The sequence below is a fragment of the Lampetra planeri genome, chromosome 14 (genome assembly GCF_965212315.1).
Source record: "Lampetra planeri chromosome 14, kcLamPlan1.2.h2, whole genome shotgun sequence".
NCBI classification, from domain to species: Eukaryota; Metazoa; Chordata; class Hyperoartia; order Petromyzontiformes; family Petromyzontidae; genus Lampetra; species Lampetra planeri.
The window spans coordinates 5,429,352-5,455,842 of record NC_136120.1 but is presented as its reverse complement, the minus strand read 5'-3'; the positions used below and the strand labels follow the sequence as shown (position 1 = coordinate 5,455,842).

The 26,491-nt window shown below is 39.3% G+C and overlaps 1 protein-coding gene across 3 annotated transcripts in view; it reads left to right on the top strand.

The window, feature by feature from the left end:
- The window catches only part of FAM135A (family with sequence similarity 135 member A), a 68,643-nt gene that overhangs the window by 8,256 nt on the left and 33,896 nt on the right, over positions 1-26,491 (top strand). For all 3 annotated transcript variants that reach the window (XM_078600499.1, XM_078600500.1, XM_078600502.1), the window contains 10 exons: positions 6,903-7,042; positions 7,890-7,960; positions 11,536-11,709; positions 13,395-13,521; positions 16,573-16,726; positions 17,988-18,065; positions 19,011-19,060; positions 21,339-21,494; positions 23,132-23,205; positions 23,544-25,949. In XM_078600499.1, the coding sequence (XP_078456625.1) occupies positions 6,903-7,042; positions 7,890-7,960; positions 11,536-11,709; positions 13,395-13,521; positions 16,573-16,726; positions 17,988-18,065; positions 19,011-19,060; positions 21,339-21,494; positions 23,132-23,205; positions 23,544-25,949 (3,430 nt within the window). The remainder of the gene's footprint in view (positions 1-6,902; positions 7,043-7,889; positions 7,961-11,535; positions 11,710-13,394; positions 13,522-16,572; positions 16,727-17,987; positions 18,066-19,010; positions 19,061-21,338; positions 21,495-23,131; positions 23,206-23,543; positions 25,950-26,491) is intronic.

Here is a 26,491-nt window from a genome sequence, read left to right as displayed (position 1 = left end):
ATCTCCTGTTTTTAAAGCCCTGTACCAGTCGTACAATTTACACATTCCAATGGCAAGGGGTGAATTTATCCACAGAACAACCACTGTTGACTTTCCCACAAAGTGGCACCTATTACACGCTTTCTATTAACTCACTCTGTTGTTGTCGTTGTATCTTCAAATCTTGTAACTAAATTTTAACCCACTTCCCAATGTGTTATCGACTGCAAACTTGGGACACTTATGTCATACTGATGACAATACTATATTCTATGATTTAAAAAAAATGTAAACAATGTTTTTATATGTTATGTTTCGGCTTGGGTCTAATTATCTACGGTCAACTGATGTTGGCTGTAAATCACCACGGTCCCTTACGTTATGGCAAGCTTCGGGGCCACTTCCTAGAGTCGTGGAGTTCTTCCATTACTAGTTGGATACATTTCATTAAAGCGTGTTTTTTAAAAGTTTTTGTAAATATTACTTATTTTATTTACTCTTTAGAGATGATGGGTTGAATCAACCCCCATCCAGAATTTTAACTTGCAGCCTTGTGATTGGAAGCTGCTCACTTTATCACTCAGCCACTTGGCTGTGGATTGACTCAGCCCATAATTCCTGTGGGGTCTATCATAGGTTTTGCAATAGTACGCTTATATGTGTAACATTAACCTTAAAGGTACACGTTATTTCTATCACTGATGGCCCATTTAATATGTATAATGAAGAGGCTTCAAATGCTTGTGAAGTGATGCACAGAAATGTATGTGTGTGGCCTGGATGAATGTGTTTAATATGATTAATGATTTTCAATGCACCATACATTTTCAGTGAACAATAATCAGAATAAGACACATGTTCAAAAGCTATCCATGTGTATACTTTAAACATTAACATTATACCTTACAATTAATACAAACCATGGTTAATACAATATTGTTCAACACACAAGCAGTGTTTGCATTGATGCAATTCAAATGAAACAATGTCATTTGAAGGCAACCACATCTAGCACACAATGAAACGTATCATGCCTTGTTAAAAATTACTCTCAATAGAAAAAAAAATCAAAGCAGCAATGTGTCGTGGTGGGGTTTTTACAGCAGCATAAACTTGATTGGCAGTGGCCTTTGTGGCTGAAAATACTTGAAAGGGTTATGCGCCGGTGACGGTGCTGGCGTAAATGTTTAATATTTAATGAGCGATAGCAAAGCAAGTGAACTTTCCTTTCAGAATGTGTTTTTCAATCAAAACCATTGAAGTTTATGGAATGATAGATGTGCTGTGAAATGTGTGTTGTTTAAAGCGTTGGTTGCGATTGCTTCGGGAAGTTCAGATGACTCGCATTGAATCCCCCCCCCCCTGGTTAACGTACAAAGATTGAGGCATGGAATCACCTTCTGTAATTTTACAGAGCATGCACTGAACACAGTGTGACAATTCAAGGATGCCAGAAACAACTGGATAACCAAGCATGTTTTAAAGAATGCCTTTATCATAACGTTCCAGCACAATTTCAGTTTATGGATGTTTAGCTTCCTATTTCACATGTGATGACGTGTAACAAAAGTACACTTATGACAGCATAATATTTCTCCCTTGTTAGATTTTGCTTCCTGTATGCAACATTTTATCCTGAAAAAAGAGGTAGTACTGTCGCATGGGGGTAATGCACACGGTCGTGACTGCGAATAGATACATGTACACCAGCCAATGGGACAGGATGTGACATATTTTTAATCGCAGCTCTCATTACCTTAACCGAAGCAGAATAAAAAGTAAATGTAATGGATATCTTTACCAGAACATGCATCAAAGAAATCAAGCCGAAGCTTTGCAGTCTTGTTTTTAGAATTCGGAATTTCCAAAAGTACCTTAACCATCTCATGTTGTCTTTATTTCTTATTATTTTCAAGGAATTGTGAAGTGTGGTCTTTAACTTTAAGTCAGTCAACATGGCTGCACTCTCCACTCTGAAGAAAACCCATTCCCCAAAATATTAGCCTACAATTTTTTTTGCTTGTTAGGGTTGTTAAGACATTCAGTCGTTTTATTTTCTTTGCCAGACTACTTGCAATCATGTCTGCACTATATTGCTGCTTATCTGCTGTCTGAATAATGCTTTTGCAGTATTAATTAAGTCAACCTTTCAGAGAATTACTGCTGCTTTAATTTGTTTGCCTGTGCGAACCCAAGTAAAGGTGTCTGGAATCCAATTATTCGTGTTACACGAGCGTCTCTTTCGTTTTCTGCCTTCATATGTGTGCCCTCAATTTGGTGGAGGGGCATTCTCATTGTGAGTGCGACATAGGTTTAATTCTAGCTTTGTTGCCTTGTCTCCTGAGATTATCTCTGCCTTAAGTGGGGTAGCTGGGGAAGTTCATGAAAGTGCCAACTGTGTGTGACATTAACCAGTTTTCAAGAGCATTCAGGTCTTTAGGGCTCCCTATTAACTGTATGTATTAGTCGTCACTGGAATACAGATTGACAAAAGGCTACTTGATGCAGTTCCAAGGAAACATTCTCAAGTCAAATCCCTTCTTGCTTCTTTAAATTGATAATTTTTGGCAAAACAATACTGTCACTGAACGTCTAAGCACCATCAAATGCTGTGGCTGCCAGAAATGTATTTTAAACAAGGCAATTTTGAATTTCAGGAAAAGCTGCGTTATCTGGCATCCATAGGGCATGGAGGGTGCCAGTTAATCACATATGCTGGTTATCTGAGTTACAAGCCTACATTTCAACTGATATAATAGATAATATCATCTTTTAACAGAGGTCGTGACCATTCAGTTATAGAGCATTATAAATTGGTTGTAGAGTAGCAGTGGGGTCCGTTTACAATACAGCATACTAAGTCACGATATTGGACAAGCACGTGATCACAGTGGCGGATGTTTACAATTGAGTCTGCCGCTAGCCACACCACTCAACAGTCCTGAAGCTCCTCTAAACAACAGATCTATGAGAAGAGCACGGAAAGATGCTGGGGATGGTTGCCAATTTTTTCCGGACACGTGAAGGAAGATTTGTATTGCCGTCTATGGCAGATGGTGGTGAATAAAGCATTTGGGATGGTAAACTTCCGGGGAACAGTGCTTTTACTATATTACAAGGTTTCTGGTATAACGGTCATTTACAGCATATTTGATTTGTTGAACAGCACCACATTTTTTCTCTCCCTGGTGCCATATTAAGCATGTATGTCAGTTATGTTGCACAGACTAGATAGAGCATAATGATCAGGGCTTTCCTGCTGGTACAGCAAGTACCTTTGCTGGGTCATAATGATTAAAGGGTTAAGAATTTCACTTTTTGCCTTAACACATTAACAGATTGAGAGCCCTTTCAAGACGGATCTGCAGATGGGTATTGATTTCTAAATAGTTGTTTTTTTAAAGTATTCTATTCTTTGGTTCTTTCGGTAAAGTCACGTAGATAGAAAACCAAAGAATATGAATTCCTGCAGTCACGAAATTTTTAAGTCAAAATTTTAAGTATTCTCTCCTTATGTTTCAAGATTACTTAGTATACATATTTAATGAATGCTTGCACTTTTTGCCATTGCATTCTAATAAAAGTAATTGAAAATGTAACAAAAGACGAACAAAATTGGCCTAATGTTTTTTTTATTCTTAGACTTTTTGCCATAATGTAGGACGCAATGTGCAGAAAGTCTTGAATTTCAACAGGCTTAGAGGCGCCGAGGGGACATTCACGCTGCACGTCGAGGGAAGCCAGGCTAAAAATGGCATTGTGCTTGGTAGCATTTTATATGGGTTTTATATAGATAAGGCACACAAGGGCATTTGGATTCCAGTATGAAGCGCACCTTCTTTTGGTAGAATGAGAGAATGATATTGTTGATGGTGTTTGACCATGACAGCACACAGTGGCAGTGTATTGTAAACATTGTGTTCAGATAGGAATTTTTATTTTTCCTGAGCACACAGTAGTTTTGTGTTCGTTTCAGAACAGTGCAGCCTCAGTGCTGCGTATCCATCTGTCAACCTTGTACTTGTGAAAGCCATGCCTCTTGACATGCCCAGGAAGTAATTAGCTGCCATCACTATGATTATACAGTCATGTCTTTATATCTCATCGACATGATAGCATGTGTGATGTGTTTAAATATCACATGTAATAGCAGTTATGTTTTACAATATAATCATTGCATGCAGTGTAACACCTCCACATAATACTTAACTTTTAATATTAATTTAAAACATATTTGGTCGGATATTGAATGTTTTCACCAAGTGTCTTTCTACCCCATGTAGTAATGGTACTTATCTCAATTAGTGGCCCTGAACTCGTAGAATAAATTACATTTTCAAATGCAGGGGGAGCCAGTTTATGCATAGGAATCATTATTATACTAATTAATATAAGCAGACATTGTTTAATCATGGCTATGGCTTTGTGTGTGATGCACTGTGCGTGTAATGTGAACTCTATATTAGTGACTGTCCCATGCCTCCTCTTTGTTCACTGCCAGTAATTCTTTGAAGCCAAATGAGTGCCATTCATCATCACTCAGTGTTACTCACCTTCTTTACTTGGGCTAATTATGTATTCATTAGTCTTGGTGATCTTACCTTCTTAACTGTAGTTTTATTGTATACTCCTTTCGTAGTTTTTCTCGAATTAAATGCAGGTGTAGTGTTTATATGATTAACTTTGAGGTTGGACCTATATATGGTGACTTGCATCACCGGTTTACAGTTGTTGCATGGAATACTTTTGTGAGAAGTCTTATTTGAAAGTCGAGATGGGTCTTTGCGTATGTTGTGCTTTACTTATTTAAGCTGGACTCCTTGTTCATAATTTACTAACACGTCAGAGGTAACATTAGCATTGTAGTTATTAAAATGCCAAATGCATTAAATAATATAGCAGTACGACTCATATTATATAAGTTAAGATTGAATTAAACAAACCTGTTCTAATATATATTAAATCTTCGGTATTGTGAGTGCTCTTATCTTTTTTCAAGAATTTTCCATTCCATTTAATTGTTTCACGGTATATGCATGAAATCACCTGGGTAGGCTTTTAACATGAAACCGAAAGTCTGTCTTGCCAGGCAATTATCCCAATTAGTCGCTGAGATTCAAGCATGCCTTTTTAAGCCTCTGACATTCTGTGCACGCTATAAAACATTCATGTTTAATGTTCTGTGAGAAAAAAATACGTGATTGGTTGAAGGCTGTCTGCTTTGTTCGCACAGCTCGAATTTACTGTAATCATTGCTGTGTTCAACATGTCGATTTCTGTTCAAAGCCACGGTTAAAATTATACGTGTAAGTTTTTATAGCTTCAGGAAAAAATATTCAGAAATATTTAGAAGTTATCCTTTTGGCCATTACCAAGTGTGAATTTTACGTTCTGGCAGTTAATTGAAAAGGTCACCGAAGGAAATGATATTTAATGCTTTTCCCTTTTCAATATGGATTATGGAAAACCTTAACTATGAAGGTGAGAATGGTTGATAAATTTGTGCTGTTGATGTCAGAAAATGTCAGCAGGGAAATGAGGTTATGCTCATTACAGCATTTTTTTAAAATATATGTTAGTCACGATAATTACAGTGCTTGTTTTCCCACCAAAGCCTAAGTCTCAATTTCAGTTCAATAATTTGTGCAATGTCTGGACAATCTTGATTTGAACCTTTCGTGACTGCAGCAATCCATGATGATGGACGCTTGTGTTGTGCCCGGAACGTCCATGATGATGGATGCTTGTGTTGCGCCCGAAACGTCGTGGTTTATTTTATTTTATACCTACGTCACTTTACTGAAGAACCAAAGGGTATGAATGTCTGGACAATTTCGGTTTTGATAATTTATATAATATTACAAACTGGATATCCTCGGGGGAGGGGGGGAGACCTCTTCGCTCTACTCTTAGTGGATAATACTCAAAATGTGCACATTATCCAGAAAATTACTTGCTGTACTGCCTGCAATTGACATGTTCATGCCATGTAGGTGGGTGTAAAATTCACAAGCTCACAGGCATACATCAATACGCTTTGGCCCTTTGTGGTTCTTTTTTTTACAACGGCAGTATGTTTAAATATATTGATCTAATCATGCATTCATTTAGAAGTGCATTGAACGCAATGTTGTGACGTTATAGTGTTTTTTGTATTGGGGATTTCACTGTATGGTGCCGGCCCGGGAGGGCCGTGGTGTTCGATGTACTTACGTCGCGGACAGCACCGTGTGGATTGCTGTGTGAGACCGGCTCTAACACAGCACGGCGTGCAATGCACCGTCATCGCGTACACTCCGTAGGTGGGTTTAGTACCAGCCCTAGCGGGGCTTGGTGAGCGCTGGGATAGCGTAGGCACCACGCATGGCGTGTAGTGCGAGCGCCCACAAGGGGGAGCGGGAGAGTGTCAGCCCAGGGGCAGGGTTGCCCCGGGCCATGGCACTCTGGTTGACCCCGTAGACACGTGATCTGGAGTGTCCACAGAGAAGGCACCAGGTTGGGAGGGCTAGGGGGTGATCACGTGTCCAGGGAGAGCTCTCGAGAGGGAGCTAGAACGCTCGAGAAGGCAGGCGGGGCCGAGGGAGGATATAAGGTGGGTCGCTGAGAGGGATCGGGGTCGCGTCGTTCTACAAGCTGGAAGCTCTACGTCCTACGAGGCATCAACACATGGCCGGGGACCCGAGTGTGGGTCTGACTCTTCGTAGCTGTAACTCCTACGTATCGTGTAGTTAGCTGGGTGGTCACCACCCTAGGCTATATCTGGTAAAGGGGCAGTTACCGCTTTGTATATGCGTGTTACAATAAATGTGTTGCCTCTAAAGAATAACGTCTGCGACTCAGTTGGACTCACTACATGTATGCATGGGATGTTTGATGTACTGTACAGTTGCATCGTGTAACATGTAGGTTTTCTTTTTCTGCAGGTAATGAACTCATCTTTCCTGCCTCGGTGCATGATAACCTGGTCTGCAGCAAGACATTTTTAATCCTCTATAAAAATGAAGAAGTCGTCCTCAATGAAGTCATTCTCCTTAAAGCCCTGCTCCTCGTGGACAGCAAAAAGGTTAAAAAAGTGTTTAAAGGACAATAACTTGTCTCCATAATCGAGAGTAGAATGGTTTGCTATGTGTAATTTAAAACATTTTAAAATAATTAAAAGGCCTATAATAACTTAGCAATGTATGTCTTTACACAGGAAATCCTCTAAGTCCCAGTACACATTTTGAATATGGTTCTAACTTGGATGTTTGGCTATTTTTTTCTGGATTATTTATTTGGGTAGAAACCAGCAATACCTGGAGAATACCCAGGCGTGTTGGTTTCTTAATTGCAGTCCCAACCTGTCGGCATCCAACTTGCTATACTGCCCCCCACCCCCCAACCATCTAATTGCCAGGCAGGTGTGTGTGTGTCTCGCACCCATGGCCCTGCTTCGAAATAGCTGGATTATGAGCATGATCCGCTGCACCTGCTGAAAACGTATACATGCCAAAATAAAATGTTACTCATTACTAATGAATAATTCATAAAGGGAGCCGGCAATACATAAGCAACAAAGTATCAATGCATTCACTGAAAGCTCAGGTTCTTGGCAGGCCACTTACAAAGATTTTACTTTTCCAAAAGTTAACATGTATTATTTAATGATGTGTAAAATTTCATTTAGAAAAGCACATGCTTTATCAACCCATGTAGTGAATTCGACCAAGTTTATCTTGGGGCCAATTTCAGGTATAACCTTTAATGGCTTTTTGAATATGGACATTCCATTACCCTAGATCACCCAGCTTCATTTGATATTTTTTTTAATGTAAGCCACATCATTTTTTCTGTATTGTATTTGAAGAATGCTGATGCAATTTAAACAATTTGATATTCACACGTTTGGCCATACTTTGCTTCATTTTCAGGTCCAAGAATCTTTGAATGATGTGTGCTTCCAGATTGTGGTCGATCTTTATTTCACGGATGGAGACTTTGCGTAAGTATTCAGCAGTTTCGTCCTAGCACTTTAAACTGTTTTGAAACTTATACTAAATTATCTTTTTTGGTGATGACTTTTAAAGCCCGCAATAGCCGACAACAAAACAAACGAGAAAAAAAATACTGGTGGTAACGTGTATACTTGTGGTAACGTGACAACGTGTACACACTCAGTACTTTGCAAGAACAACATTAGTGCCCACCCACTGTGGTCAAACCAGTAATTTCATTGCATTCATATTTTTGCTTTCTCACCATTCTTGCAAAAATGGTAACACTCCCACCTCCTTACCATCCATTTTAGCTCTCTCCCTGCAGGGCATAAATACTGTAAAGGACACTCCTTTAAGTCATTGTAAATGAGTGCTCATATGCAGGTACAGTGCAAATATTCAGGTGTCGCTGGCGAGTCTCTTGCAGGGACAGGCAACATTTGTTTTTCTGTTTAGGTGTTGTAATATTGACACACGTCAGGGACTTTTCACAGGATGAATTGGCTTTCGAGGTGGCTGTGTAGTTGGTGGCGTTTTTTCCCTTCGCAACCTTTGTATTTAAGCTGCCTGCTCTGAATAGAACCTGACAATGGCACTATTGCATAGGGAGCCAAATTGTTCAATATCGTGTCTCGGTAGTTACCAGCAAGTGCCTTATAAATGGCATCAAGCAATGCCCCACGGGTAAAATGACTGCTTTGTTAACTGAAACCCTTGCGGCTCCAACTGGTAATGGGCAGGGACAACTTGCTCCATGGTACAAGGGCAAATATTATTTGAATAACTTTTGTTTCTTAAATTAGTGCACATAAAAGTCGATGCGACAAAACGGTTAAGTCAACGACACATTAATCAATTAAAATGTATTCTTACACTCATAATGCACGTATAGAACAGCGCGAGTAACACATTGTTATTTTAATTCCTGTAGTTTGCATGCAATTGTTAATGTGAACCCTGCAGTCACTAGATATGCTACAGTGGTTTAAAATAATATAATCTTGAATCAAATTGTGAGCCATAAATTAACATTCAAATTGCAAGGGGTGAAAGCCATTACATGCTCGGCCAAGCATCTCTGCTCAAATTAGTATTGCTTGGTATTCTTGTACTCCTAATTGCAAAGGCAAGGGCTACCCTTTATAGATTTGTAATGCGAGCGTAAATCGGGTTGTTGCTGGGCTCTGGCCCAATCACACGGCCGGGGGTATTGGGGGGCGGAGCCTGGTATGCGGGGCGTGTGGGAGGGGCCACCGTTCACCTCGGCTCCAATGGGAGGTGAGGTGAATGGGGGCGGAGTCAGCAGGGCAGTATGGAAAGCCGGATCTGACGATCTGGAAGGGGAGGAGTCAGGGTCACATGGGGGGAAAGGATATAAGTGGGAGCCCGGAAGAGATCGGGGTCAGTTGGGGAAGTTAAGAGTCTGAGCCACGTTGGGTGGTGAGAGAGATCCGCGCCATCGGCCACGTGGCCGAAGGACCTCAGCACGCCGTCGGCCAGCGGTGTGCGGAGTGTGGGAGTAGAGGAGCTAACGGAGGAGCGTGCGCGGCACGCGAGAGGAGTCGCTGGTCCCTTATCAGGACCAGCGGGGTGTGAGGAAGAGTGGAGGAGCTGACGAGGGAGCGCGTGCGGGGCGCACGCGAGACGACGCTGGTCCGCGGAGGAGACCAGCGGGGTGCGGAGAAGAACCTAAATAAAAGACAAGCGGAGACCAGCAGTGACTGACAGTCTTTTATTACAGATTGATAATTGTTGGTGAAAATAACAGTATCTTGGCCGTTTTAGGACGTTTTCATTTCAATGTTTGGTCAATTCATGAGTGACGAAATCTTTGTGATCGTCAATCCTGAACTCCAAAGTGCTGCATTACACGCATGTGCCACCGCATGTCTGTGGTCCAGAACAAAAACATGCATGATTGTTTTCTTAGTATAGTATATAGTAATTAAAGTTTGCAGTCTATGACTTTTAAAAGTTATTTAATTGTTAGAAAATATCATGGAAACACTAAACATTCTTCCAAATGTATAATATTTGTAAAATGTTCAGTAAACTTTCAGTCATATGTGTGCATGTGTGTGTGTATTCGCGCATAATCTAATGAAATTACATTCATTTTTTGTTAGAACATCAATATTTGTCAGCCTTAATCACAAATAAGGAGCTTTGTAAAAAAATATTATTCTGCTTGGCACACCAATCTCATCTGACTTGTCATGGAATGGCTCATTGGATGGCTTTATTATGAATCCGGCTAAGGAGGCAACATCTTCTTTAACAATTGTTACAATTATACAAAGCACAAATTCGCCCAGAAGTTGTAATTCTGCTTGCAATTTTGTGGCAAATTACCCGCATCCGAACCTTGCTGTACTTGATGTAATTCAACCTAAAGCAGTCGGGTAAATTGATGATCCAGTCCTCACTAAGTTTCTCTAGTCACTCGCTTACCAGTGTTCGGTCACTTATTACTCTTTTATCGCGACTACCCTGGTTCCTGCTCCCATGAACTTCACTCATTGCTTTCTCCTCTACCAGACTCACTGTTGATTCTCGTCTATACTTGTTTCAACCACTGCACTGAATTTCAATCTACTTCTCTATCTGCTTCTTCCCACACAATGCTCAACTTGGGAATTCTCCCCCATCTCTTTGCCCATACTCTTATGGCCGTGGTCAATTCAAGAAATATGTTAACTGTTATCTGTTACAACCTTAAGAGTGTTCTTTGTTGTTGGCCGCTTGGCATTTGAACCTTTGGGCCTGTGCTCAGCCAAAGTATAATCTAGTAACAAAAAGTGGCCTGCTATTACTGCATTCGGTAAGCTATGTGTAGGCATCAAAACATAATTCATTGACGCATAACACAGCTAACATTTTTATTGCCAACTGTATGGCAGTGCTTAAGTTGGCTCATAAATTGCACGATGTGGTATACTGCTGCAGCAATTTACATACAATTATGGTTCTTTGGTACACAAAGCTTGCAAGTAAATGTAGTGTAAGTTACATTCCATTTTGCTATAAAATAAAAAAAATCCAACGGTTGCTGTGAGGCTTTTTTAGCCTCAAGTATGAAGGGGCAATATAAACTTTCTTGACTTTTTTATTTAAAGGAGATTTTCTTAATATTTTCTGTAAATATAAATGTAGCTTTGTGGTGTTTGTATTATTTTCCATGACATGGTGTTATGTGTGTCCGATATTGTTTATAGTTTAATCCGTTTGTAAAACGTATATAGATTTGCACATAAGGGTAATCAATGTTTAGCTTTCTGGATGTATACTTGTTCATTATAGTTTTAAATATAAACAAATGAATTGCTTTTTTTTCTCCACTCATTTATTGATTTGGAATTCAAGTTAGCTTTCACCCTTCATTCCTTCACCCATTCATTACATTTGACTGAAGGCAGGAGATGCAGGCATGTACAGGAATGCTTTAAAAGGGCCCCACGGATATAAATAAATCACGTGGGAATGCATGTGTGTGTGTATATATATACAACTTTTGTGGGGGTTTGTTTTTATCTTTCCTTTTTTTTTCTTGGTGTCATTTTGTGCATGTGCGCTGTTGCAGGCAAGATGACCTGTCGGCCATGCAGCTAATCAGCAGCCGCACACTCAAGATGAACTTCTCCCCGCCGCAAGGGCTGCACCACCACCTGCCGCTCATGTTCGACTATTTCCACTTGTCGGTGGTGTCGATGAGCGTGCATGCATCGCTGGTTGCGCTGCATCAGCCGCTGACGTGGTAAAACATTCATGGACATTGCCATTCGCTGAATTTGATAAATTACCTCTGAGTAAAATGCAAAATAGTGTGTGCATCAATCAGTCCTTACTCATGCATAGGTTTTCACTGTTTTTGCTGTGTAGCTCCTCGATGTGTCTTTGGGTAGTGCCGCTTGTTCGGCATGATGGGTCCAGTGTTTTTCTCCACTTTCAGAAAATGTATCCTAATTCCTCTTTATATGCTGTGTTACTTCACATTTGACATCACTTCCATTGCATAATGAATATTAGATTTTACAACCATCAATTGTGATGTATCCACTGCTGGTTAAAGGCCTCTCAAGCCCTCAATATTCCACATGGTTAAGCAATTTATTCATCCAAATAGCTCCTGATCACAAGCTGATTTCATTGTGTTATCTCCTTGGCTTGCATCCTCTCTCCTTTGGCTCTCGCTCTCATGTTATTCTCGTCATATGTCCTGCCCCAAGTCCACTTTAGTTCCTCAGCAGTTAATATGGTGTATATAAATTGTATTTGCTGTCAGATCCATTTGTATACTTATAATGTATCAGTGTAATTCCAAGCATGCACCTCACCAAGATTCTTTGCACACTTCTCAGCTTGTTCTAGATAATTCGGCTGTGACGGTCCCACCTGATGACGGAGACTTGTGTTGCCTCCGAAACGTCGTGAATTTTATTTTGTTTTGTTTTATTTTACTTTCATTAATTTTAATGTTTTTACCTACGTGACTTTACCGAAAAAACCTGAGAATATTCTCAGCTTGTGTTTAATGTCCTTGATTGACCATGTTTGCAATCGCAGTCATTTAACAGCTAATTTATACTGACTGAAAACTTTCTTTAGGCACTATAGGTAACCCTTGGAAGGACCTGTAACACGTGATATAAGGGAGTGGACGTTTTTATTTCAGATTTGTATTGCAAAGAATGTATAAATCCCAGGAATTAAATATTCTTTTAGACAAAAAGGAAGTTTTTTACATCTGGTTTCCCTCGCTTTATTCCGGAGATGCGTTCAAAAAAAGGGCGCACTAAGCAAAACCGCACGAGACGGCTGCTTGTCAAGTAACGCACACAATGTTGTCCTGCGTTCATCCGCATAGCCACATATGACTGAATTAAAGCTGCAAAAAGTGAAATTTGTGTAGAAATAGGTTTGGCACTAATACACAAAAGCAGAGGGAAACCTGTATCATACTTTACGAAGTAAACACTGTCATTCAAATTATGAAAAAGGGAAAGTTCCTGGATTGATTTGGTATAACTGAGGATATCATCCATAGCAGCAGGACCAGTTGGTGAACCAAATTATGGGACCTGTTGATTAAATGTTTATAGATGAAATAAATATTTCAATTCTGGAATGATGTTTCAGTCATTTGTTTCTTCATGAAGCGTGGTAAAACTGACTTGAAATATTACGTCCCCATGAGCCTCCAATCGCATGTATTTAATGTTTTCGCGGAGATCTTTACAAGCAGAATAACGCATGTGCAATGTGTAAATGAAGTGACAATTTAACATTTTTGAAAAGTTGTATTTGAATGAAAGGTCACGCTATTATTGTTATTATTTATTACCCAGATAACCGCTGGTCTTTACAATACTACACAATGCAGTGGTCAAGTGTTAATAACAATGATGTGTATTATTGTGAAATTTATATCTGATTTTTCAGCTTCCAACGTCCACCCAAAAGCACGTGGCTGAACAAAAGCAGCCAGCCAACAAATCGAGAAGTCACAAACCCATCATTGGAGATGATTCTCTTTGGCCCCGGCTACGTGAAGCAGCTTGCAGCTGACGTAAGTCTGCCTTCTGCCAGAAAAGATCAAATGGACAATTGTGTTTGGATTCCCGCCAACTTGGCAGTGCCTGTCAGTGGTGAAATCCCTGCATGGCTTTTTCACCTGCTAATTTGATAAGGGTTTTTTTATCTAAGAAACTACATCCTCAGAAAGTTAACACTCAAAGATGAGAAAAATTACTTCAGGGCTAAACCAAAGGCAAACCAACATTTTCTAGGCTTTAGATGAAAACACATTACTTGGAACATTTTTTATACAGTGTTGACACAATGGAAGTTTTTGGTAAAAAAAAAAACACTGTATACTTCTGTGGCTGTCCTTATCACTTGAACATTTGGTATCATTTTAGAGTGCTACCTCGTGGTGTGTGTCAGCATGAGCAATGTATCTTTCAAAATGCTTTATCCTGCAAGAGACCTTAATACTGCCGTGGAATAATTCATCTTTGCATAACTTTCTTATTTTACATTTAAATACACTCGTTTACATAACTTTTTACAGCCATTTTTAGAGGTAATTGCGCATTAGAAATTTAGTTTCATTGCTTCTGGGTACAGAGCTGCTTAAAAATAATAAACCAGAGATTTTTTGATGACAAGTAGAACATTCGAAATATTATTTCTCTGCACCATTTTTAAAACATTCAAGTGGTATACATACATTAACAAATGGTCATTATGTGAGAAGCCAACTAGCTTAATTCATGTACTGATTAAATGTTTCCACTCACAATTCGTTATGCTTAACATCATTGCAGATTATAGTTTCAGTTTGAAAAAATATAGAACATATTGTAAATGGCTGAGTTTTTAATGCAATATATTAAATAGCTCGAACTGATGGATAAAACAATTACACAGAGTGCGAAGATGCATTTATCACATATACATGCATGCTTCATGTATAAAGGCAAAGCTGTTTTTTTGTAACATGGGATTGGAGCAGACTTTATTGTAGTGTGGAAGTAACAGCTCGGTTCTCTATTGTGAAGTGCCATGGGGTATTAATTGACAATATAATGATTGCACTATGTAACACAATTTTTGTTCATGGGTAGTAGGTGTTATTTCGTAATTGCTTATGCATAAAAAGTATAGAAAATGGCTACTGTTCCCCACAAACTTTGCTTTTGTGACCAGGACAGTGATATTTTTAAATTGACCTATTTTCAATGAGAAAACGGGCGAATTTGTGTCTTTTCGTTCACATAGTCAGAAAAATTAACATGTATTTATACTAAAGTCGTACAAAAATGACTACAAAAGATTTAGAAGTGAGTAGTTTTTCGAGATTTATGATTATACTGTAAATGACTTTCACGAATCAGCGCCCAAATGTAGTCTCCCATCATGTTCCCGTTATACTGTCCTTGGTAGTGGTGTTCAAAGTCCAGTATATCCTGGTGGAAGCGCTCTCCTTGCTCCTCCGAGTACGCTCCCATGTTCTCCTTGAATTCATCAAGATGAGCATCAAGGATATGGACTTTGAGGGACATCCTACAGCCCATTCTGCTGTAGTTCTTCACCAGAGTCTCAACCAGCTCCACATAGTTATCGACCTTGTGATTGCCCAGGAAGCCACAAACCACTGCGACAAAGCTGTTTTAAGCCGCTTTCTCCTTACTAGTGAGCTTTTTGGGGAATTCATTGCACTCCAGGATCTTCTTTATCTGTGGTCCGACAAAGACACCGGCTTTGACATTTGCCTCAGACAACTTAGGGAAGAAGTCTTGAAGGTACTTGAAGGCTGCTGACTCCTTATCTACAGCTCTGACAAATTGTTTCATAAGGCCCAATTTGATATGCAGTGGTGGCATCAGCACCTTCCGAGGGTCCACCAGTGGCTACCACTTGACGTTGTTCCTCCCCACACTGTGGCCAGTCCCGCCTGTGGTAGTGCGCCGTGGTGTCTAAATCTTTAGTAGTAATTCAATCCTTTATATTAAGTTCACTTGCTTGCGCGCTTACGACCGTGCAAATCTTTCGGTCGTTTTTTAACCCACTTCCCGTGATCCAATCGAGCTGACATTTTGCACACAGACTCATTGTGCGTGACAATTTATTTTCGTGAAAATGTTTTCCCCAAAATGTTCCACTTTTTAGGAAAAAAGAAATTCATATTTAATTTAAAATACCAATGTGATAAAAATGAAACTCTTACTCAAGAAAAACAGAAATGAATAATAAAATAAAACCGATGCCACGCATATAAAGGATTTATAGTGAAAAACTTTGTTGTTACGGGTAATTTTTTTTTTGTATTTAGTATAAATACATGTTTATTTGATTCATATGTTGTTGTTTTCTGACTTTATGTGAACGAAAAGACACAAATTCGCCCATTTTATCATTGCAAATAGTAAAATTTCAAAATATTACTGTCCTGGTCACAAAAGCAACGTTTGTGGGAAACTAGGCATTTTCTGTACTTTTGAGGCATAAGCAAGTAGGAAATAACACTTACTACCCAGGAACAAACAACAATTTATTACAGTGTTGTCAGCATAATTATCAAAATGGATTTGGCCAAACATCCTCTAATAGCGCCTTCCTGAAATAATAGACTTGAAATGAATTGAGATAACTGTTATTAAACATACTTGTAACCTGAAAATTCTCAGGTATTTATATAACATTGTTTTCAGAACATAAAACATTATTTTGTTCTCGTGTTATTATGTAATAACATTAGTTGTTACATAGAGGATTGAAATGAATTCCTATGTTGTTGCCTTTAGGTTATGTGTTCTAATTAATTTAATGTCAATGCTGCGAGGATTTCAATTGCATTACAGTACGTGTAGATGACATTTACTGGTCTGCTGCACAAGAAAAAATTCCTTCCCCATTACTTCAATGCATTGAAAACACTGATTTATGGAGGTAATTTGTACTGTTGTGCGTGCAGTGAATGTAACACTTTATTAGGTTCTTTGGTATTTACCAACACCTTAAGGCTACAGAAAATGTGAACATTTCACTTTGGCCGAGTGAGTTGGGCATGTTAAATCAGCGCCGCGTAATTAATTTTCACATTTGTGTTGCACAGGGTAGCTCTTTCCTGGTGTCAGAGACTGCACTGCAACATGCCTACAACTGGCACCGCACAATGTGCAGGACCATCCTGTCCGCTTACAAAAACCTCTTCAACTACTTTGCCTGCATCATGAAAGTCATCCCTGAGACCCAAAGGGCACAGTTAGGTAAGATCAATGCGCACCGTATTCATCAATGCATGCCTTACAATTAGCATTTTACAGTTTCTCTCCTGTGATGTGATGTCCTATTTTGAAAACATATAGTTGATCATATCTGTATCAATTTTAATAATTTGTAGACCGAATAAAGTTTACTTTAAAATAATCATTGCAATGGTGTTTGACAAAAACATGACTCACATAACAGGAAAGATCTTAGAAATGCTTATTATTTTTTATGAGGTTTTTTTCACTCGGTTATTAGTTTGCTTAATGTTTAATTCGTTATTTTGTCTTTGCAAGCTTGGTTAGCTTCTATAAGGCTTACTAGGATTGAGTGTTGCTCCATGTTAATACCTTTGCTAAATAATATAGGGGATATCACTATTGACCCTTGCATCCCTACATACCATTCATATAGCTGTCCAATGCAGGTTTAATTGCAAAGGAAGTATTTACAAAATTAAGCCTTGATGATCTGCTCATTATTTTTACAGTCTCAGTTGTAGTAAATATTCGCAGCCTTCTGATATGGCATTGTTGATCTGTTTGCATCTTTTTCACGTAATAATGCAAATTTATAGCATTTTCCATGACACTCAATGTAGATACTCATTTAGCATAGCACTCAACATTTGAAAGCTATACAGTCTCTGAATATCCAAATAAAACAAATAATCCTAGGAAGCCTCTCTTTAGCATGGCCTCATTTTTGTTTGCTTGGGCATATCATAAATGTTGGTGCATATATATTTGTCGTTGTCATCAACACAAGGAATATTACCATTCACTAATAACTTGTCTTTACAACAATTCCATCATTAATTAATGTTATTGTCATACAAAGATGACAATGATCTTTTAAAAATAGGACCAAACCATTCATATTTCGAGCATTTGTAGCTTAACAGAAAATGTAGAGGAATCGAGGCTGGCAGAAATCCATAGATGCTTTAAACTCTGCATTACCTACATTTTTGAAGGACATTTCTACAAACAATCTGGCATCAAGTTAGGTTTTTTTTTGCATTTCAGCAAATAATTGAATAAGTGGAAATCTTAACCAAAAAACATGTTTTTTCTTTACTGAAATGCCAAACACCAGTGACCATTAAGTCACATTAGGTTTTCGTGAGCACTTGGATTTTACTTTAAGGTTAATACATCCTTGAGTGCACTTCTGTCTCAGATTCACACTTAGCCTGGTTAATATGTGATCGATGAAATGCAAAAAGTTAACTGTTGCGTGTCTACAATGCGTGACTAGCGCTCAACAACATGCGGGCTCTCTATGAACGCTTGCTTCGGAGAAAATGTCCTCATCCCCAGGCGGACATCACCATAGGTACGGTTGCCAGCGTACAATTACCTGGCTTAAACATACACGGCCAATTTCCATTGTATGGCCCCTTATCACTACAAAATGGACAAATTGTTTATTACCGTATGTTGGTGGCTCACATTGATTATCAATTTAAAATGCATGGTAATTATCCATGTGGACGATTTTTGACCAAGGAGAGATTAATCAAATGTACCAGCAGTATATATTATGTCGATGTGAATGGCATATGCTTGGTAATGCATGTGGTGCTTTTATTTATGTGTACATTTTGGCTTTTTCTGAAATAGTTTTGAATGTCAGATGGTTCCATTTTTTGAAATGCAAACTACTGATGCTTTTGAGCTTAGATGTATTATTTCCAAGTCGTGTGGGCTGCTGTTTTCACTATAATGTTGGTCATTTTCAATGTGGATAAATGCCTAGTGTTTCATGTCTCATGGATTTTGTGTATGTGGTGTTAGTGTCTTTGCCATATCCTCATCTTCATGCAGTAAACCACATTTTGCTGAAATCACCAGCTAAAATGTGTTGTTTTGAAGTCCAGTTCAACTGACAAATTATAATAAAAATGTCAACCCATTACGTGCTGACCTTCATTTTTCTTTAACATAGTGGTATTTAGTCAAGTTAAACTGCAGTCATTCTGATAACAGTCCATTCATTTGAAATATCATCACTTTTTTGGTCTTAATGTTTATGTAGCTTTACTTATATGATTTATTGGTCAGGCGTTTGCATGACTAATATGTACTCCACTCAATTATAATTTATAATGATTTGTAAATATACTATGTTAATTGCATGTCACGATTATGAATCCTAGTCATATACCTGGACACCCACACATAACATTCCATGACAAAAGAAAATTACTGTACTTAATATCTGCTTCGTGAAAATGTTTTACTGTCATATACCGTGTCTTCGCTATTTGATTTACTGCAGATGACCTTGATATCAGGGCACGAATGGCGCAGCTCACATCAGAAATACAGGTTTGTTGTGTGGGCGTCATGAAAGCTGCTGGGATTCAACTCACTACTTCAGCGTTTTAAAACAAATTTTTGGTTTTCCGAAATGGTTTTACATGACACATGGCCTTGCTGTTAAGTAAAAATACATTGATAATTGACAGATTCATATTCTTTTATAATTGCTCTTCAGGTTTGTGATTTCTTAGCTGCACTCTTCATCCACATACATTCAAGCTTAAATCATATTTGGATCTGTTAGAAAAATTCAACAAGTATTACACAATGTTTTGTTTCAGGCATATGTATGCATGTCATTGTGCAAATTCATGCATTAGATGTCTGTAGCATTTTCATAATTGAGTATACATAATTAGAATAGTCATTATTTCCACTAAAGCAGTGTTTTTAATAATTGATTAATTAATCGCACACAGCATGCCATTAGAATTATCACTCTAGAATGTGCTGAAATACGTTCATCATGGTTACTGTTTTATATAAATAAAACGTTTATTTTCCAATAAATTGTGCTCTGAATTGCAATTGGGCCTATCTTATAACTTGCATTGTTGAATACATTGCATGGAAAAACTTTGCATTAGTGACTTTCATTGAGCACCGTTTTTTTGTTGTCGACCGTCAACATACTCCGTGTAAAGATTCCGGTGTCATTTGGTGCTTGAACATAGAAATCTGAAGACAAAAACCTTAACACACGGGCTTCCCAAGGACCAGCACATGACAGCAGTCAACATCCTCATTGCCATCACTATCCCATTTACCAAACACCAGGGTCATTCAGACTCATGCACTGGAAACAAAATCAATAGCCCCCCAAAAAACAACAGCGGGGCCCAAATCAGTGAATGCTATTCAAATTCTCAGCTCGGTCGTTCTGCACATGTGCAGGCAATGTGCTACAGTGGGACCCACTCCTGCATGGCGTTCCCACTTCTGAGACTGAGTGTGCATTGCTCTCTTTGAGAGTGACCCCGTTACTCCCTGCACATCTCCCACATGGGTAGCCATGCTTTGCAAGACAGCAAAGTCCATAAGCTTATTTATTCACTTTGCTGGTGTATCAGCCCTTCAAAAGAGATATGGGCACAGCCTAGACATCTTATCACTGAATATGGTAGCTCTGATGTCAAGTGACAGGGCTATGCATAATATGATGCTCTGGCATATCTCATGTCTGTTTTATTTTTTATATTTCTGGATGGGGGCAGAACACGCATTGTACTCTTGCATAAGGCCGCCTTAAGAACCATGTTCTTTTGAGCAAAAGTCATTTCAGTGTTTACATTGGAAGTGTGATACACTGGATTCATTTAATAACTTTTCCTTATTTTATAGAATGTTTTACCATGGTTTTTAATATAAGCACATTAGACAAAGTAAGGATTTCTAGTTTAAAGGACTTAAAATGTTAAGTCTAACTGCATCTCGATCAATCCAATTAATTTTTGTTCCGGTCAAATATCCTCTTACTAATAGAGACCTTATACAGGTTTTTTGGGTTAGATCGCATAAATATATAAATGTGTCGTTAAATCCGCCACCACCCGACACAGCCAACCAGTAAGGTTTGTCACGTAAACGGAATATGCCAATTCATCACTCGTACAGCACACCGGTGTGTTGGAGAGCAAAGCCACAACATTTACAATCTGAGTACGACGTTTCCTGTATTATGGATGATATTGGTCGCGAAAGCCTACGTGTTCAACTAACAGACCTGAAAATTTCCCTTGACTTTTTTATGATACCAGGTTCTCATCCGTTTTTGGTAAAATTATAAAAATGTCTGCTTTACAATTCATCCACTAGGTGACAGTCATTCTGCGTTTAACGAAAATAGAAATACATAGCACCTTCATCATTGATTTATAGCTGGTGGAGTTATGCATTTTACTTAACAAAATTACGATCAAATATGCTCTATAATATCTTCGCTGTTGATATAAAATATATATTCATCAGAGTAACATTTCACAAATTGACTCAGGAATTTCATATTTTTGTTAAATCTAAAACTTGCAGGGGCGGAAATGAGTGTACCTGGCCTGTCAAGATAACCGGTGTAATACAGCCAATACATTATACACGAGTAGAAAAGAAACAATGAATTGCTCCCTCAAATGCATAGTACACATGTGAGACCGCTTTCTGGAAAGTCCAAGCCAATTTAACGCCACTTCATACGAGGGTGTGCAAGTGGCGCCCTGCGCACTTGCCCATTATTTAGGGGTTGTGACAATCAGGGTGTTGCGCACATCACCCCTGTGAATGTTTGCAGAAGGTGCGAAGCCCCGATGAGCTCGTCGAGGTAATCAACATGGATCTTGCACACCTGTGCTCACTGCTCATGTCCCTGTGGGGCCAGTTTCTCGAAACTGTCAACCTGCAGCCTGAGGTCACCTCTGGTCTTGCTCTGGAGCACCATTGCATGAGGGTATGTGATTTTACCAGCACCTCTACGTTTTAAAATATGCATGTTATCCACTCTCATGGTTGAGTTATGTAGTCGAGTTTGGTCATGTTTTAAGAGGTGACCTCCTAATGACTGCCACCTCAGCACAGCATCACAATGTTTTCTGCGAATGGCCCTGAGAAGGTAATGCCTTCCAACTATGAGGTTCAGGCCCCTCGCATTTGACAATTGAGGTCTCACCTTTATGCCCAGTAATGGATATTTTCTGGATGACAAGATGTACGTTTTTTATCCTGTTCAGCACACGATTGTGCAGAATCTTGTGAAACATGATTATTGGTAGTGAAATAGTTGTGTGTGCAATTGTTGGTTATCACGTTGAAGCCAACAACTCACTTCACTTGAGAACCTTATGACATCTTACGTGGCACATTAGAACATGGCATCTTAACAGTGTTAGATAAGTACTATAATACAGCCATAACCACAGCCATTACCCCCCAGCATCGCTTGGCAGCTCACGCCTTTGAGTTTGAGCCTGGCCTTTGCTCGTTTTGACAAAGCTATGACTTTTGTATATTAATGCGATAAGATTGGTACTTTTTGAATCGGTGCAGTATTGCGATTGTTTTGTTTGTATTTAATTTCATACAAACTACTTTATTGTTTTCCTTTTCAACATTTTATTGAGGAGTTCAGTTGACTCCTTATAGTGCTAACTTGGAGAATACAACAAAGAATTGTAATATTTGGGAGTTTTTATGTTGGACGTGGCATGTTCCCTTTAACAATTGAAATACATAGTTGCATTTGTCATACATTACAAACATAAGGCAGTAACGTAATTATCCTCCAAAAAACAGCACAACTAACATTACAGTACAATTTCAAAACAGTTACATTTAATCGTATAAAAATGCCTTGAAGAAAACCGTTAAGTGTACTTGTACGTAAAACAATGGTGATTCGAATATAAATTACAGTAATGCAACAATAATTGCCACCGTAACTTTACCAGATATAAAAACCGCAGCTGTAGCTACAAGGAGATAGCGAGTGAAAATGGCAGCTCGCTTGGGTGCTGTATCTGTGCTTGAGTGAGTGTTCTTGGAGTTTTAGGTGTTGCTTTGTTAAGGTTTCCTTAGATACATGCCATTTTCATTATATACATGTATAATAAACAACATTTTTACTTTAATGTAGTGCTGTATAGTATTACTACATTTCTATTAATACAAACTGGATTTGCACTCTAAAATATTGGAAAAAATCTGCTATTATAAGCTGAGTATTTTATTTGATAATGTTATAAACGGAGTCAACTGTCATCAATGTTTCTCATCACTGTAAAACAATTTGGATGCAATATATTAATATGAACCAACTGCTAAACACTTCCCATCTCAACCACTTATTTTTGCTACTCCCTATAGATAGAGATATATCTAAGCATGGGAAGGTTTAAACCTGCCTGGTGGGATGATCACATTTGATCAACTCTTTGAGTTGGTCCAAAGAATAAAATGACAGAAAAATCTATTATTTTGAGTTGGTGATCTGAATAAAGCGGAGAGTTTTTTAGTGCCACTCATGCGTTTTTTTTTCTATTTGAAACTGAATGGAGAATCTTTTTTTAAATGTATTCTCTTATGTTGCAGGTAAGGAGATTCTCTGAAGCATTCTTTTATCAAGATCACAATAAGCAAGCAGCACTGGCATTTCAGGAAACACAGTAAGTAATCATTGAGCTTGTTTATTTCATGTTGAGTGTATATGTTATGCACTGAATGTTTATATTGGTTCTGTGTCATTTTATATGGAATTGGCCAACAAATTCAAACAGATTAAAGGTCAAAATTGCCTTCCTACCCAAATGGTCATATATTGGTGATCTATTAGGCAGTCCTGTAGCGAGAGCTAGTTGCTTTCATACAAATGTTGATTCCTCACACCCCAGTACAGATCCCAAGCAGAACTCCCAAAACAATCTTAAGACTTTGTAAGACTTCCTAGCTTAGGAAAGTATATTTTGTACATAACATGGACTCTACATTTCATTCTTATTCCCAGCGCTCAGAACCATGCCGTGATTGCATCTATAGTGAAGGCCTCGCCCTACCTAACCAACTTGCCGCCTCTGCCGGTGGAGTGCGTGGAAACGGATGGGGATCCCAGCACGCTGCCCATCATATTTGAAGACCGCTACACTGATAGAGACTGCACAGATGGCACTCCAGCCAGGCCCGCATCTCGGCACTCGGAGCACTTGAACATTTGCGGGGAGAACATTGGTGGGATTCCAGCGTCGGACACAAGCTCACCCGAGGAGGGAAGCAGTGCCTCGTTCCTTCCCTTTAGCCTGACAGAGTTGAACATCGAACAGGGCAGTAGTGCGAGCCCAAAACAAGTGAGCGAGTTTAAGGAAGATGTTCGGGATGGGTTTGCCAGGGAATGCATTCAGAGTCCTTGCAATCCTGAAGCTAATTGGGATGGGTTTCTAATCGCTTCAAAGCCACCCAGGGATTTCTTAGCAGATGGACTGCAAATACCAGCTAATTGTGATACTAAACAAGAGCATGGTACCACCTTAAAAGATCATGAGCTGTATGTAGGAGGCAGCTTGAAAAGTGAAAAAGCTACTTTGATTGAAACTCTCTCCCTGCCATTAGTCAGAGACAGGAGGGAAGATGGGGAGCATTCTGTTGATTCTGAACCCCTACAAAGGCCCACCTCTGGTGTGAGGCACATTGATGTCAAACCTAGCAACATAGACCCTTATCGTGGCACAAAAGCCATAATAGTTCAAAGTGCAAAACCAGCCGATGAGCAGAATGCGTGCTGCATGACAGATGTATGGAACATTGCAGATGAAAATCCGAGAACAGAAGCTATATTGGTAGTTGACAGAGGTATGTCGCCACTACAAGAAAGAACATTTAAAAATAACCTTGATTCTGAAAATGGGCAACAATTATCTGTGTCGAACACACCCATTAAGGCTGGAAGAGCTGCGGCAAACGGAAAGGCTCAGGGACTGAAGCCCACTGACCCACACATTAGAACTCTTTCAGCTTTTTCTGATTCTGGACTTGACAGTGAATGTAGCTCGGTATTGATGTCCAACAACAATGACTTAGACAGAGTTTGCAGTGGTAATCCTGCTCAGCAAAACACCATTGACAATTTACATGGTCAGCCAAATGCAGATGTTGAATATGGGCATGTTGATGACAATCAAATGGTAGAAAAATCTAAACACCTACATTCATCTCTATCTTCCATCAACTCAATTGCTTCAGATGATGACACTAATGTTGAAATCATTGATCTTGCACTCTGCGAACCTCACAATCATAACAGTAGTACACACTGTCTAGACTTAGCTGCAGTAGAATCCGATGTTGAAAAGAGCACAGAAATGGAAAACCGGGGGAATGAAATTGTGATAAAACCACATGACAATAACCAAATCCAGACTCTAGAAGCCAACTGTCAACACCCCTCTGTGCCACATCGCTTGCAGGATGTGATGGATGGGAAATCTGATGTAGATGAAGATTTATACGATGAAGAAATTGATACTGTTCATTTGCAGAGAAATATAAACAAACTTTCAGGTTCTCCAGAGTGTTCCTTACTTCCCAGTCATTCAAAAAAACTGTGTTTTCCCTTGCACATAAGTGAAGATAGCGATGACGAAACTGACTTACTCACTTGCCCGGAACCCCTCACCACAACAGATGCACACAGCGATGTGGAGGTGTTCAGTGAGGAGGATATTGTCGATTTGACCTCTTGTGTTGTTGAAGAAGACGAACTTCCAAGTATTCTTCCACACCATGCCCTGGTAGATGCAGAAGCCCGACCAACACTACACCTCATAAGTAACGAAACTGCTGTTATTTCAAAACCAAGTCCAGAGGTGGAAAGTGATGATGCCACGTCCCTTAAAGGATGTGATGAAGTGGAAACAGGGCTGGTGGAGAACTACTTCTCGTTACCAAAACACAGCAATCTGATGAATACAGTCGAGGATGGCAGCAAAGAAGGCATTAATGCTGCTCAAGATACGGCCGACACGTTGTTGCCTGTGCACATAGAGAGTCGAAAGCTCATTCCAGAAGGCATAGAGAATGGATTTTTCAAGGAAGCCGATGTCATTGGCAAAGGTGACATGGACACGGGGGAGGACAAACTGAACCAGCATCAGGCTGACAGTGATGGCTCAGTATTTCCACACCTAGAGAATGAGCCGACGAAGTCTCACATACCAGCATATTCAGAGAAGATGAAAGCGATGGATGTTGTTGATTTGTCGTGTACAACAACCTGCCTCCCGTTTTCCTCTTCCCGGGACTCCCCGATTGGAGGCGTGCAGTCGCCACCGATTAGCCGGAATTCTGGTGGTGGCTCTACATCAGCCTTGCAGCGCACACCCTGCTACGACAATTTTCCCAGCAACCACCAGCTGTTAAGGTAAATTTAGCAGGGGGGGGAGTACACTGGGCTTTGCTGTTGTGATGTACTGCTTCTGTGCCATATGCCACGGGATTGGCTAACACCCGATCATCTGGGTGCACAAACTTGATGCATTGCTCATTTGAAAATAATTCCCACTTCTGATGAAAATAAAAATGAGGCAGTTTAACACGTAGGTTTTCACGACCAATATCCATAATACAGGTTTTTTTGTGTTAGATCGCGATCTAACCCAAAACACCTGTATTATGAAAGATGAGGCAGTTTTCATTATTTATTCATGTATTTTTAATGCAGTTAAGATTTTATGTAAGTGTGAATGTATATAAAAAAAATATAAACACCCACTTGTTTTACCATTAACCTACCAATGTTTTATTTAACCTCTCCGCTTCATTTGAAAGTCTTTTTTAAAGTTATTAAATGTAGGAGTAGAGCAAGAAAAGATATCTCCATACACAGTTTTTTTTGCAAATGAGCCAAGGTCAGTAGCTATGAATTTAGAGCAGATGGTTGATATAGACAGAGTAGTTTGTGTC